We start from the raw sequence: 16,566 nt of genomic DNA on the forward strand, positions 1-16,566 counted from the left end.
CTGTCAGGAGGTGTAAGAAATAGGTGAAGGCAACAGTCTGAAACAAATATGGTATTTTGGACAGAATTTTGAAACATAGAGTTTAACAACTCAACATCTCTTAAGGAAACAACTGTATTCCTCTTTGCTTCCTCCCCACACTACAACTCCAACTCCTCAAAGTCAGTGAAGCAGCAGGAGGCAAAAATTGAAACTAATTCTTTTCTATGGAATACTGGACTGATACAGAATTCATTTCAAAATCATGAGAGTACATTCTGTTTACAGTTCCACTGTTACCACAAGAAACAATGTTATCCCTTTCTCTATTTCAGAAATGAGTTACAGTTAAAAAACCTCAGATATATGTACCTGTGGCTGAAATGGTGGAGCAGTAGGCCCCTGCATCCCTTGTGATTGTTCATCCATTCTATCACGCCACAATGTCCCTTATGTCCTGAAAAGAAAAAACACAGTCATTACACTGTAATTCAGTTGCTATTTATGATTAATGAACATCAGCAGAAGAACAAAGGAATTAATCTTCTCAATTGTATGCTTGAGTTTAGGAACATTTAACTAGTCCAGCTCTGCACTATTTGGGGAAGGAGTTTTTCTTATGTTTAGCTGTTCTATGAAATTAAATATATCACTATAGGCACCTGAATTTATTATTAAATAATGTGAATTAAAACTACTTGCTCCAGACAAATGACTCTGTCTGACAAAAGCTGCATCATCCCATTACTCTTCATGGACACCAACCACTTGTTTAACAGTGTAGATGTCTGACCCACAGGCAGCAGGGGAAACAGCAGATCAGCAGAAGAGTTACAACAGCAGCACACATACTGCTTATTTGCATTGATTTATCTGTAGATTTTAGGGAATATGCAAGAGTAGTTCCATCTAAACAGAAAAAAAGCTAAACATGTACACAATACATTCTGACAAGCTGGTTAAGAGGCCTTTGGCATACCATGACAGAAGCACAGCCTCCATGCCCAACTGTTAACATCTCATTTCCCACCAGTAAGATGGGAGGACAGATGCCTGCCACAATCCCAAGATAGACACACAAGGCTTTGACCAGTAATAGGAGCTGCAAAATGCACTGAATCATTAGCAGAAAAACAGGAAAGACAAAAATGCAAATCCTCATAAGATTTTTTTTTTCCCCTCAACTAAGTGCACCCCTGAGGGGGAGCAGGTACAGCAGCCAGTGTTACTGATGCCTACAAGGGCAAGTCCTGTTCAGATGAAAGCAACACAAAAGTTCAGTGGCAGCTTTGAATGCAAACAATGAAATAAGCTGTCATACAAGTAAGAGGCAAAGCCTGAACAACTTTTTCATTACACAAAGATGAAGTATCCCTGCCTATTACCCAGTCAAGGCCTTCTGAGAAACAAGAATCCTGTGTCTGACAGAGATATTATCCTTGCTTTTCAATTTATTGTTTTCTTATTACCTGCTCTAAATCCTGAATGTTCTAGAGACAGACAGAGACACAGAACATCCTTTCTGACACCATTAAATGTTTAACATAAGGAAATTTCCTGTAATAAATTTAGTCTATGTATGTACTTCCACATACAAAGCTATTTTCACTTCCACACAGAATCCAATAACTGCTAAAATACACGCAAATCTTCCCAGTAACTTCTCTAGACTATTCAAAGGGTTAGAAATAACCCTTAACAGAAAGCAGAAAACCCTAGAAAAGTTTTTTCAAAGACGACTGCAAAATATTCAAGAAACTAATGAATGGCTTGTGCTCGCAGCACTGCTGCCATTCTTACAGTACTGTTGTGGTAACACCACTAACAGACAGAAGAGTCACAAGCAGCTCTGCAGAGCTTCTCCGTGCGCTGCCCTTGTGTAGTAAGCAGCGGACTGCATACACAAACAAATCATTAGTGATCTGCTCTGCCTGGCCCATTGAAAGCAGTCACCCACATGCCATCCCAGCTCCATCAGCAATTCCTGACACCAAACCACAGCCACACTCAAGAGCAACCAAAGGTCGCTGAGGCTTTGCTCTCTCATCCATCATACCACCGTACAAAGCATACAGGTTATTTGTATTACCTGTAACTGATTCAAAGACAAAGGAGATCCAAAAAAAGGCCATTTCAGGCAGGCCAACAGAAAGAAAAAATCAATTATCAAACTACAGTGAGAAGCAGAGAAGAAGAGGCAGGAATTGCCAAGATTTGCAAGACTGTCAGAGCGAACATGCTGAGAAAGGGGGAGTCAGCTGCCAAAGAGCGCACACCACTGACCAGGCAATCTTTCAGGCAGCACTAGGACACCAATACTGACACTTTTTACAAGTTCTGAAACATCTCCCATGCAATCCCCCCTCCAAGGCAAGAAACCATAACACAACAGCACTGAAAATTAAACCGTTGTAACAAAACTCCACCTAAATTCTTCAGGTAGATTCACAGGGGTTGATGCCATTGCAACAAATCCAAGGGAAGGAAATGTACAGAAAACTGAAGTAATCTTCTGCTAATTTCTTGCTGTAGAAATCTACCACTCCTAAGAAGGCAATAATTTTTTTTCTGAAGTGCTATTTTGAAGAGCCTTTCTATGAATTTAACTCTCTTCAATAGCATCAGTATTTCTACTGAAGGTTTCACAGTATTTTACTAACATGTTTCAATATTCAAGATTTTGACCATGTAATGCACCAATAGGTAATTCCTACAGGTCAAACATTGCCTTCAAATTGCCAAGTGAAAAGAAGTAAATTAAAAGCAAATATACACCCAAGATTAATGAAACACAAACTGAAATGTTTAGATCTTGCATGTTGATTCAAAATATATAATCCATACATCTTGTCTGAATGCCCAGAGGCACTGAGTGAAAAGTGCTCAGAAATTTGTCTCTCTCTTTTCTTGTTAAATTTGGGAAAATATTAGAAATGGGAAAAGTCATTACTACCACTGCCAGTCACTCTGCCCTCTGTGGTTTTTATTTATAATAAAAGCAAGCAAACCAAAGAGGCAAAATATTCTACAAAATATTCTACTATACAAAGCATGGAAGATTTATTAACTCGTGGATTTGTTGTTCTTTTTGCAGAAAGACAAAGGTAAGTATTTTATGGCCATATATGAAAGTTATTTTAATTTTTAAATTTTTCATCTTTGAAGACTGCATGATAGATTCACATTTTAGAGAATTGTGGCATTTTGATCATACAAAATCACAAAAATGCAAAAGAATGCCAAAGATGCAAAGCAAATATTTTCTACTACAAAACACAACTTAAGTAAGAATTTAATTTTGTTGCTTGAAGACTGTTTCACTGTCAGGCATGCCTTTCACCTTAATATTAACACCAGAAATCAGAGTATTGTGCTGTAATATTGTACATCATTAAATTTCAATTGAGACAATAACTATGTCTTTTTCAAAGATGGTTTTCAAGTTGTGATTTACCATGACAAGACATTTAAAATACCCCAAAGAGTCCATGCTTGTTTAAAATTGAAATGCAAATACAAAACACATCTATTTGTGACATGTCTGCACCTCCTTAAACAAGTAACACAGTGACCTCCTTCTGCAAATCCATCACCCCGATATAGAAGATACAGAAAAAAAAGCAATAGGTGAGGTGAGGCAAGTCAACTATAACAACACCCTCAAAACCTCCAAAATGCAACTCACATTTTTCAATACTCTCAAACCAATCACACAGGGGGGAAAGGACTCCTCGCCTTCACCATACCCCCAGAAAAAGGAACTTCCTGAAACATTTATCTTGCAAACATGATGTTCACCATTTTTATGATGAAGATCACTGGGATTCGGACAACCTGCACAGAATATGGATCACAGGAACACAGGCATATACACGGAATCTTATACTCTGGTTATGGCTGCTAACACTTTGCCATTACAGTTAATACTTCTGGGTAATTACTAATATTTTAGATCTTCGACTTTTTCAGTTGATCGAGACAGTAGGTGGCACCTACACATAAAGGATGCAGAATGACGTACCTGAGGATACACACAACAGGACCAATTCTTCATTTGAAATCACAAGGGCACAGCAACTCCCCTTACTCCACCAGGCAGAAAAGGAGTCCTCACCAGTAAGTCAGACCATCAAACTCCAAGTGCCTGAAATGGGAGTAACAGCTTTTCCTCCCTTCACAAACAGGCCTCACCTCAGTGTCCTCATTCGCTTCCTCAGTGGCCACCTGTCAGAGCTCTCGGGTATCTGCCCACACATCCCAAGATTCTGCAGATATGAAGCCTCCCAAAAGGCAAGAGTGCACTCCCACACGCCAAGCTCACATCCCACAGGCAGCACTCAGCTTTCCAGGTGATTTCCAGCAGCCTGCCAGAGGAGAGGCAGGACTACCCATGGCTGTCACTGCAACCTGAGCAGAGGGGGCACTCCTGAACAGGAGCCAGAGCTCATCGCTTGCATTTCACCCAAATGTATTTTAAAATAACATTGGGGGAGAGGGAAAAAAAAAAAAGATACCTAGGAAAAACTTGAAATCCTTGTGACTTATGTCTAGCAAGTATGTCTTTAAAAATATGATCAGACTACTTCAGGAGAAAAAGATTAAATGCACTGCTTAATCACATGAAACACGCTTTTAAAGAACTAGTTTCATCGCTCCAAATCCATGAAGAATTCATACTGAATTGACACGGTATTTAGGCAAAAATGTTATTGCTCTAACAGATGGCAGTTCTACAACAACAAAAAAACCACGATTTCCCATAGAAAACATCATTAATAGTCTCAATATACATGGTTTCCATTAGCTACTTGCTATGCACTTGTTTGTCAATTTTGCATCTTAAGTGAGAACATACAGTAATCAATGTCAAAGCAGAAACAGCTATACTTCAGGAAAAGAGCATATACTTAAAAGAATGTTCAGAATGTTACAGTTCTGCTGAGAATCTGAGAAACTCAGCCTTCTTTTTCTGCAAAATATAGCTGTAACTACTCCACATAATTGCTAACGCAAAGAAACACAGAGTTACACTGGTTCAGGATGTGCTGATCAGGGACAGTCAATCTGGCTGTTCTCAAAGGATGGAATGTACTCTGTTTACTTCTGGATTACACCACCAATTAAGGCAGGTGTTTTCAGTTTTTACTATAACCAATATTATCGTTAGGTTAGAGACAAGGCTCCTCAGAAACAATCGATTTTTGTAAATAATTGTCTTGTAAATTTTGTGTAAAGTTAGATTCTTCAGTATCTAACATGGATTTAAAGTGAAAAATTTTATATCAACAAACTTCTCATCTATCTTCACTAAATTTAAAGATAAGGATCAGCCTCAGCTGAGGGGGAAAAAACCCAACAACACATATCAATATTATGTCTCCATGTAAGAACATAGGCTAAAGAAATACTCCCATTTGCTTATATCACATGTTGAGTCTCAGCCACCCAAAAGCACAATTTAAACAGAGGTAGAACATTCAAACAGTCACCCTGGCTGAACCTAAAAAAAGCCAAGTGCTGTGGAAACAAGGGTTTCAATTTCCAAGTGCCTTCCTGAATATCCAACACACAATTCCACAGCCCACTGCACCGGTGCTAATCCCAGCAGTGTGTGCCAGCCTGATTCCACCACCTCTCAGTCACCTGGAGTCATGCTGACTTAACCTCCCAGCCCCAAAGCCACAGACCTTGTGGAAAGAGACAGATTTCAGACTCAGCAGTAACAGCTTGGCCCTTCAGCTTCATGTGGGTAGGGGAAAAAACAGCCATAAAACTGGTTTATAAGGCAGACTGTCCCTAATCATTCTTCACCTCTATAAGGCAAAAACTTGGCCACTGGAGGGAACTGGATTCATGGTCAAACTCAGCCCATGCTTTGTCAGGTCATCAACACTGGTCAACATTCTTCAGCACCCACTCAATGCTGGCAACCCGGGGGGGGCAGGCTGCAGTTTATAATGTTTATATTTACATATATTTCTATATGCATGCATTAATAATGCAAAATGCACTTAAGCTGACATCCACTTGAAGTTAGTCTGCCAAAACTGACAAGGGAAAAAGCAGACTCAGTACTGGAAGACCAAGTTAACCATTATCACAACAAAATGTCACATACCCCTATTACTATACATACATATATATATATAAACATTATATATATGCACATTAAGATATATATGTGCGCACATCTGTACACATGGATTATGTGTCTATACCTAAATGTGTAGGTGCACAGAATATTTAATTTTTACCACTGTCAGCTAATAGCAAATATTTGTTTCACATTGTCCAAAAAACCCAAAATGTCTTCTAAAGTGTAGAAAACACACCCATTTGTCAAATCCTCTGCAGAAGCATCCACATCAGAGAGAAACTGTATGTGCAGCTTTGAAAGTACTGAAAATTATTCAGTAGAGATCCACATACATCTATGTTCAAGAAGGATTAGTTTTCATTTTAGAAAGCAGTTTCTAAAACCCAGATCAATACTCCCCAATAATCCCACAGGATTCCAAGACACTCCTCCCCTCTGTAAGGACAGCCTTGAATCTGAACAATACAACCTCCCAGCAGCTGTTAATCTACAGGTAGATATTAACTACCCAATTGGAAACACTGCATTTTTCAGCAAAGTTAGGTGCAAATTCAGGGGCAGTCCAGTCAGAGCAACCAAAAAGCACACAGACAGTTAATCTGGGCCAAAAGTTGGTTTTAGGAAGAACAGGAGCAGCCATACACAAATAACCCTTTTGGAAGAAAGTAAGGGAATACACTAAGTTTGTATGTGATTTTCTCATCCATTTGGCCCAATTTAACAGGTTTATTTTCACTCCAACTCTCAAAACACACATGCCACTCACTGTCATGCCCCAGCTACGAAGAGTTTGCTCTGTCAGTGCTGCCTGACTAGAAGATAAAAGTATAAGCTTTTCTGCTTCACAAGTCCATTTCCATTCCTCTTCATTTGCACAACTTAAAAGTTAGTTTGTTTACTTCTCCCTCTCCATTTCACTTATGTCACTCAAGTAGATTGCTTATCTTATACCATGCTCCCAAAGGGTATACATGCACTGACTTGCCCTTTATTGAACTGTTTATTTCTTGTGAACTGAAAAAGAAACAGGAACTGAAACTGCTTGAGCAGCAAGCTTCTACATCTTTCATTTAGTTTCTATTCACCTGAAAGAAATTTGATAACCCGTTTCTTCATACTTAATAGCCAGTTACAAAGGCCATAGGTAGATCATAATAATGTCACAGTAAAAAGTATTGCAGGGAACAATGCACTGTACTTAACCATGATTCCATCAAGAAAGCAAAGCCTCAGCCCACACCACACTATTTGCTCCTGTGTTGTAAGCTAGTGCTCCTAAGGCAGTGTGAAGGGATGATGTGATGCTGCTGCTTCCCCTGCCTTCAGTCATGACTCCCAAACCCTCTTCCTTCCAGCGGGGCTGCTGCAGCTACCCAGACTCCTGGTAAGCAAAGTCAAACTAACTGAAAACGAACCTTGACAAAGTCACTTTTCCCCAGTTCAGTTGCCAGAATCGCACCATTGCGGAGACAATGACAGAACTGTGATGGCAAAAGAGAGAGGGGAAGACACCGGACTGCTCTAGCCCCAGCTAACTTGGATCAGCTGAATGCACTGCCAAATTACATCTCTAACGTGAAATTACACCAGCCAATCTAATAGCTCAGTAACAACAAAGATCTTTCTTTCACTTTTTCTGCCACACCATCCCACGTTGCCACCTTGAACTCTCTGGCTCTGTTGCCAAGCTGATCCAACTCCCTGATGCAGCTGGGCTTCTGCTCTGCACGCAGAGAGCAGAACCAGCATGTGGGGGACTCTGCTGAGCACCAGAGAAAATAGTAAGAAGGGGAACTTCAGGGATGGGAGATGTAGGAAAGGGACTGCAGAAGGAACAGAACATTTTCCCTCTGGCAACAGTGTGCTAGTAAGTTACCTCACCACATTTAACTGTGCTTTGTCCTCAGTAGGGACGTGAACAAGCACTTTAAAAAGCTGCAACAGCATGGCAAGCACCTGAACAGAGAGAGAGAAGGCAATTCACTCAACACCAACCTGAGAGTTTTGTCAACAAAATACTGTATGGGAAAGTAGAACTAGGAAACAAAATAAATGGAAGGAGATAAACGAGGATAGCAAGTTAAACTGGAAAAAGGGAAAGAAAATAAAAGGAGAAAAAAACCCCAAAAACTATGTTTTTCAGATAAAGGAAGCTAAAACATGATTTAAAAACCCTTACAGGCGCAAAACCTCACAGCTCTCACACACACAGAGGGAGTCCTAATGAAGGCATGACTTTAAATGCATCTGAAATTATTCATAAAGAGATGCTGAAGAGATTTTACTAGAAGTAGAAACAGCTGATCTTCACACAAGAGTTAAAAACACACAACAAATGAAAAGAGTGGAAGCACTGTCAGATAAACCCATTATGGCTAAGCACAGGGAAAATACATCCCAATTAGAAGGCTGGGTGCACACAACTGTGCAACAACTCTGGCTGACAACATTCATGTTGCTGCAGGTGAAGCAGAACATAAATTACACACACTCCTCAAAGAAATGTCTCAGTACCTTAGAAAGCAGTGCAAGACATCCTACTGGAGGTGTTAGATGCACATTCTCAAGCTGAAAAAAATTACCTGTAATTAAAATCTGCTACCCCAAAGATAAATGATAAAATGAATGAAGCACTATAAAGAATCATTAAAGAAACACCAGCCATGTTTAAGAGGCTTTCTGTGAACCTCTGAGCAGCACTACCCTTGACTCCTGAAAGCAGCAAGTAATCTAGGACCCCTGGGTCCAGAACTAGGCAGGCAGCACCCTCACTTCAGAGGCAAGCCAACACTCAAGTGTGAAGTTGTTTCTGCTTTACATTAAACCACCACTGTCTAAAAGGTGCAAGATCCCTGTGTGGTTGTGGAGCAGCCTCAGCGACCAGCTGTACATTCGGCACTCTGTCCGCAGGCTGCTCCTCAAGTCCTGCTGGTCTCTGTAAAGCTCACACACAGCCCACGTACCCAACACACAGCTCCAAATCAGTCAGGGCAAGGACTGGAAGTTCACGGCTGCAAAGACAACTCCTTTTTTGGATTTGCTCTCAGATGAGGACAAAAAGGGTACAGAAGAAGGGCCTCTACAGGGCAGAAGGCTATGTGTTTTCCCACCACAAGTTTTTACTTATTTTTAAAAGTAACTTTTAGTTCATCTGTGATACCTTTGCCTTCCAGCTATCAAAGAATCAATAATTTTGTAAACTCTGTACTCTAACTACAGAAAATTGAAATGAACTGAGAAAGACTGGTTCATCAACACTTCACGGCACCTAATTCAAATATCTCCCACAGGCTTCAGCAACAATCTAATCTACAAGTTCTACATGAACTTTTATGACATTGTAAAGTAATTCATCTGGTCCAACATAAACACAGCTATTAAATGGGACAGCAATAACTTCATTATAAATCATTCCGAGCAGCTTGAAGAGGCTTGAATGCAGACTCCCAAATGCCACATGATGCAAACAGTCTATTTACTTTGTCACCTATAATCCAAAACAAAAGTCACTGATATCACAAGATTAACTGTGTGTAATCAGGTTTTAACATGATTGTTCACAGTATTTTCTTACAAAGTCCTCTTTTTAATATGTTGTTTAAAATTTTATAACAAATTCCCTTGCATAAATAAGTGCTATATGCCCAACAGGTTACAATAGCACTTGAAATACAGTGCATGTTCTAGCTACAAAAATCACAACTGAATCACAGATACGTCTTACGTGCCTGAGAAAAATGCACAGGAGTCTCCTCACCAAAGAAGTAACTCATTTTAACAGCATTGCTTCTCTGCAGCTTTTTAAACTAACCTGACAGGAAGAACCACCTTAATACTTACTCAGGAAAGACAAAGAGATTATGTACTCCAGCCTAGGGCTCAGTTCCTTCCATGTGGCCAGGGAAGTCAAATAGTGATAAATACAGCAAATCAGTATTCTAAAGGCTGCCCTTATCACCACTTTGGTATTTCGGTCAGTTATTTTCATCTCTGTTGCAAAGCACATGGAACGCAGATAAACTGAACAAATTCTCTGAAAATTAGTCAGTTAACTCCTACACGTATCCATAGTATTAACCTTCACAGGCTAATCCCATCTTCCCCTAAATCCTATTCCATGGGAATCAGGAGGGATTTTTGGATAAACATCAAATCACAAAAAAAAAAGAAAAAATTCCCTTGGAGGTAGCAAAGAAGTTAGTGCAGTTGGCCTTTTCCTAGGGGACTTTCCAATGCAAGGTGAACTCAACCAAGCATCCAACACAGGTGTTTGGAACCATATCAAACCTCAGAAGGTAGCAAGGCACTGGTAGTGATAAACTGAATTTATCTCCAGAATAAATGCAGAGAATACTGCAAGTTTATTAAACAGTGGGGAGGGGGGTGGTATTTATGAACAAACTGCTTCAGCAAATTGTTTCTGTGCACAAATATACAGGACTGACTTTGCTTTCTACAACTGAGCTCAAGTCTTGCATAAAAAAATAAAGGCAAAGAAGGGCTTATATGGCTCAGTCTTACACTTCAGAAGATACCACAGGTCACAGTAAAATGAGCAACTGACTTCCTGCACTTTATTTTTCATCTGACTTTCTCATTTGTTCACAGGCTTTCCGATGAACTCTGAAATGTCACATGTTTTTTCTTCTTTTGAAACAAGCTTCCATGGTGAGGATGGGAACCGACTCATCTAATTCACGCAGACCCCAGAAGATGCTGTGATAAGTCCAGCAAAAAAAGATTATTGGTTGAATAAAAATCCTTGATTTGTTATATTTTTTTTTTTTTTCTGCAATGACTAACTGGCATGTTGAATACAAGATATCTATGACAAAGGCAATATCTCCTTCCTGATAGTGAACAATCTCTAAGTGTGTTTTGACAAGCCATCTACCCAAACATCAGGTATTTCTAAATATAGTGTCTTCATGGTTTGAAATGAAAGAACAAGTGCTCTTAATATTATTTCTTCCAGTATCAAAAAATTTAAAAATAACAAACATGGCTTTAAGTTCTTACTTTAAAGCTGCCAGACTTGCAAGTCTCCCTCTCTCCTCAATACAACACAGTTTGCCTTCCTCCGCCTAAGTTTTCCATAGGCCATGAACTAATGCTTTCCACAGCATTTCATCTTTCTCAAGACAGTACAAGCCTGTCGTTTAAATACAGACATTTCTACACCACTGCACCACTTGAGTTCCCTCCTAAACAGCCTGGAAATAATAATAATAATAAAAAAAATTCATTCTTCCTGATTTAGCCAATCTGTGAATCTAACCATCTGATCTAATAATCCAAAGTGGGTACCTTATGCAATTTCTGCATCTCAGGCCCAATTTCTGCATCTCAGGCCCGCAATACAACTTCATATAGGAAATATATCCAGTACATTCCACAAAATTACTGCGTACATGCGACCTTTCCTGAGAAGGGATGCCACTACTGCAATCTGAGAAAACACCTCTATCACTACAAAAGATGACAAAAGTAACCCTTCAGCTGGTGCAATAAGGGAAAATATTTAGAAAGCTTTTATCTAATATCAAGAATTAGGTATTCGTGTGATTAAGGAACACACATCCTCTTACGATCTTTTATCAGAACAACCTTAAGTAGTTATACCATTCCAGAAGTGATGCCCCTCACAAAATGCAAAGCAAATCAAAGCAGTTTGCACTCAAAGAACAGAGTTCTGAACCTCTGAACCCCAAAACCATGCAGGTTCAGTTCGCACGGAAACTGAGAGGAACTCGGGGCCAGCTCTGGGATAACCAAGCCTGGATGCTCGGCAAGGTGAAGGAGGGGACACTCCCCCCCCAGACGGAGACTGCCTCACTTCCACCGTCTCCCACTAGGCCTCAGCTGTCCCCAGCCCCGCACCCCGGGCGGCCCGGGAGGGCCCCTGCCGGGCATCGCGGGTGTCCTCCCGGGGAGGCGCGGGGCAGAGGCCGCCGGACCCGCCGGGACGGGGCTGTCCCCCTCGCAGCCGCGGCTCCCCGGGACGGTGCTGTTTTCACCCGCTGCCGGGCGAAACCCCCAGCCTGGGCTGTCCCGGGAGCATCTGCCCGACACCCATCTCGAAACGAGAGGAGAGCACGGGAACCAGGAAACCAGGGGAAAACGACGAGGAACACCACAGAAAGCAGCTCCGCCTGCGGCGGGCACGCAAGGAGCCCGGCGCGGCAGAGGCACGGGTGGCGGCCGGGCCCGCGGGCAGGCTGGGGCCGCCGGGCAGGCTCCTCGGCCGCCCGCTCCTCTGGCGGAGGCAGCGCGGCAGCCGCCACCGGGCGAAACGCCATCGCGGCGGTCGGGGCGCCGCCTGCCCTACCGGCACACGGCGGCTCGGCGCCTCTCCGGCCGCGGGGCAAGCGCCGGTGCCACGGACGCGACGCAGCCCGCGGCCGTCCCGCCCCAGCGCCGCGCACAAACTTTCTCGCTCGGCTCCGCGCCGCTCCCTCCCCGTGAGGCGGGCGGAGCGGCAGCCGCCGCGGCCAATGGCGCCGCGCGCCGCAGCCCCGCGGCCAATGGGCGGCGGCGGGAGGCCGGACCGCCGGCAGCCCCCGCGGCGGGGGGAGCGCCCCGGCAGCGCCGGCTCGGCCGCCCGGACCCCCGGCACCCCCCGGCCCCGCCGCCGCCCGCGGCCCCGCCGCCGCCCCGCTCACCGGCCAGCCTGGCTCCGCCTGCTCCTGCCGCGGGACACCGGGACCGGCCGCCGCTCCTGCCCGGCTTCTCCGACGCCTCGAGTCCGGGGCCGCGCCGGCGGCGGGCGCCTAGCGGGGCTCCTGGCGGACGGCGCGAGCACCGACGGCGGCCCCGACCCGCTCTCCGCCCCCCGTCGCTCCTGTCAGGCCCGTAAACATCCCGGCATCCCCGAGGATGGGGCGGGGCGGCCGCGGGGCCCCGCCTCCCTCCGCTCCCCCCGGCCGGCCGGAGGCGCGGTGACCGCCCGGGTGGCCGCGGTCGGTCCCGGCGGGCGGGGCCCGGCTGTGCGCGGGGATCTCGAAGCTTCTGTGGAAATGAGCGGAGTTGTAAGTGCGGTGGGACCGGGAGTGCCCATCCCAGCGTGTTGGTGCCGTGGAACTCAGCGGGGCCCGGGCACTGCGGTAACGCAGCGGGCACGGGAAGCGCCGCTCGCCCCGGGCCGAACCAGGAGCGGCCGGCAGCGGGAGGAACTCCAGCTCCGGCCTCTGGAACAGGGACTGGGAACAGCACTGCTCTAAGGCTTGGGCCCTGCCAGATTTGAGAATGCAGCATGCCAGACTCGCTCATTTTGTGTATGAGTTGTGATACTCAATCTGCGAGACATTCGATATTACCTGAGTACATCAGCTGCAAGTGACACAAACTCCTTTTTGCTCTACTGGGAGAAATAAAAGTGGCGGGAACAAAAAAGACCAGACTCTTGGCGAGTCCTGTTCCACCAGCTTCTACTTTGCAACAGCACTGGGTTTACGTAGATTAAAAAATACTGAATTCCAGAATACTACTGTTTTTCAGGTTCCTTAAAGTTTATCCTGCTTCCCGGCAGGGAAGGGTAATTACCTACACAGAAGAGAAGCTTTAAGAACCAAAGATGGGGGAAAGTATGAAAGCTGACAAGTTTCCCCAGTAAGGACATGGATTATTGTGATCAAATAACTTTCTTCAGGTGTAGAAGCTGTCTGTAAAAGGCACTCTAGTAATTTAAAAAAGAGAAGTCAGTAATTTAAAATTATCTTTAATCAGATGTACTTGATTTTTCCAAAGCAAAACTTAAGTTCTCATAAAGGTTGGACGTTTTGCTTTAGTTTTTCTCTTGTGTCAGGTAAAGTAAGACCTGCAAATAAAGTAATACTTGTGAAAGAAGTAGGAAATTAACCAGTGTGTCTGGAAAAAGTCTATTCACTTCCCTCTGTACAAAATTATATCTGGTTTTGAGGCAAAGTTTTCAGCTTTGAGATGTCAGCAATGTCTCCAGTGATACAAAGTCTAATGAAATTTAAAAGGAAGTTGTTTTTGTTGGCTCTCATTTCTCTGATTCATTAAATTGCTCTGCAGATTTCCTCTTAGCATTGGGGCATTCGGTGCCACTAGCCAAACACAATGACAAGGTGGCCTGGGCTGTGAAATCAGACAGACACTATGACCTTCCCCTTTGATGTAGGGTAGTTTAGGGTAGTCCAAAAAATTAATTGGAATCATGATTAAGAGAATTTTTTGTTTGTTTGTTTGTTTGGTGGCTAAACTATCTTGCAACCGCTGTTTCTTGAACAAGAATTCCCTTGATTGTTTTCTTGTAGCAAGTGCAATGCATCAGGGCTCCCCACATACCAAAAAGTGAAAACTTGATACATCTGCCATACAATGTTAAGGAGTTACTTTAAAGAATTACAATCAGCAATTCCACTGACTGTTTTCTATCTCCAAAAGTCTCTGCAATCTCAACCAGAAATGGGGTTGTGTGACGTAGTCACCTATTTGCAAAACCTCTGATGGAAAAAGGAGAGATTGTTATTTGGTGTGTAGCTGACCATAAAATACTGAGTCTTATTAGGTCTCATGTTTTCACAGGTAAAGGCAATAGTGCTATAGTAGCCAGCTATTGCTATTTTCTGGACTCTTAGATGGAAAATGAGCAATTCACAACCTAGACATAGGTAGCATTTGAGGGTTTCTCTACATTCATGCATAAAAAGAGAATACCCAGGGCTTACTTGTCTTTTTTTTTTTTTTTTTTTTTTTTTTTTTTTTTTTTTTTTTTTTTACAGTGGGTTTCTCACCATCTTCCTTTGTTTAATCTGAAAGTATTTGATTTTTTTTCTTTCATCCTATTTTTATACTCACTGCTCTTTCACTTTCATTCTTTTTCTTTGATTTTCTCCATGCTGTTATTTCACTGTACAGTTCCATAATATTTTGACTTCTTTCTTTGGTCACCTGAATCCAATAGCTACTTCAGCCTGACATTACCAGTTGATTAAGTATCTTCTCTTTCCTGTATTCCAACCTTATCTTTCTTAGAAGACGGTTGTTTCTGTTTTATTCTTGATGCTTGGGACTCAGAGAACCTAAAAATTAAGAATCTGCTTTAATTAATTAGTTCATCATCACAACCAGGCAAACAGGCTTTCATATAAATGTAACTACGCTGCCCCCATTAACTTTAAATTTGCAAAGTGACGCATCTTCCACAGAAGATCCTCTTCAGACCTGGGCTGTACAAATGTTTATTTATAGAAGGATATTTTTCTTTGCTTTTCAATGCACATTTACAGTTAAATAAATTTGTCTAATATTCCCTGTAATGGAGACTTTGTATCAAACAGAATCAGAAAGGCAGAAGAGGCTCCAGAAGATCCAGCAGCCTTAGGGATTGTTAAGGAGCAGGCTTATCTCTGGCAAATGCTTCTTTCAGAGGCCAGAGGGGACACTGCCTAACCAGCTACCAAAGGATTAGAGAAAATGAACAAAGACATGCTGGAATTAGGGATCTGTGAGGGAGAACATGGCTTGTTCCCTAAGTCTTACCCACTTCTGAAGGTGTTGGCAGCAAATGCTTTACACCTGGAACTGAACAGGCCAGAGACAGAAGGAACAAGGATCCCACTATTTGTCAGTGGATGCTATGCTTCATTAGCCATGTTACTATTAATCTACTTATATTTCAGCATCGATTTAAGAAAGCTGCATCAGTCTTTTTCTGATGATTGAAATCTGTGAATATACATAACCTCTAAATACAGTCAGGGTTCAAGAATATAAAAAATATCAAACTATGACAAAGGGTATTTTTTGGAGTGGCGACGTGACTCTTGGATTGTCTCTGAAAACAGTGTCCTTTGTCAGGACTCGGCTGCTAGCCTTTAAGCAGCTAGAGAGTGTTAGGTAACGTAACGTAAAAATCAACCAGGAGTTCAAACCTTTAGCCCAGCTCCCTGGATGGTTCCTAACTTGCTTCCACTGTTAGCCAGGGCTCTGTACAGCTGGATACTCTTGAGATGTTCATTAACAGAATAAACTGAAGACTTGGGAAAAATATAGATTTGAAAACTTTAAAACTTTCAGGCAGAAGAGCTCACTAGGACAGTGGAGGATGGGGATAGATGTCATCTTCAAGGTCACAGAGATAGGAGCATAACATAACAGCTCACTGGTTAACAATTCTTCAGGTTCTTCAAATCAATAAAGTACAGGAAATTAATCAAAAGGAGCAACTGCTCTGCTCTAAGTCCTTGAAGCCTGAAAAGTCTCCCTCTCTCCTGGTTCTTTGTTACTAACAGTAAAAAGGCTAGGATAGCTGCCTGGGACATGGATGGGGAAATGAGAAAGGCTGTGAAGGCAGGAGTAAAGAGATCTCCATTATATTTGCACTGAATAAATATTATGATAGGGCTTTATGCAGAACTTAAGCTTTTAGACAACATAAATCATTAAATGGAGCAATCCAGAGGGGCTTGGAGAACTCCTGATTTGTATCAAGCAGGGTACCAGACCTTCTGAATTTCTGTATC

General features: G+C 42.7%; 1 protein-coding gene across 3 annotated transcripts in view; it reads right to left on the reverse strand.

Annotated features, from left to right (window-relative positions):
* Window positions 1–12,841, reverse strand: part of NEK7 (NIMA related kinase 7) — a 67,125-nt gene extending 54,284 nt beyond the window's left edge. The window contains exons 1-2 of one of the 3 annotated variants that reach the window (XM_040072647.2): window positions 12,739–12,841; window positions 352–436 (exon numbers count right to left, since the gene is read on the reverse strand). In XM_040072647.2, the coding sequence (XP_039928581.1) occupies window positions 352–408 (57 nt within the window). In that variant the 5' untranslated portion in view covers window positions 409–436; window positions 12,739–12,841. Of the gene's footprint in view, window positions 1–351; window positions 437–9,916; window positions 9,946–12,404; window positions 12,424–12,738 lie in introns of those variants that run through there. The other 2 variants (XM_040072649.2, XM_040072648.2) reach the window with 2 other exon arrangements.
* Window positions 12,842–16,566: the final 3,725 nt, after the last annotated feature.

The sequence above is a fragment of the Hirundo rustica genome, chromosome 9, assembly GCF_015227805.2.
Source record: "Hirundo rustica isolate bHirRus1 chromosome 9, bHirRus1.pri.v3, whole genome shotgun sequence".
NCBI lineage: Eukaryota > Metazoa > Chordata > Aves > Passeriformes > Hirundinidae > Hirundo > Hirundo rustica.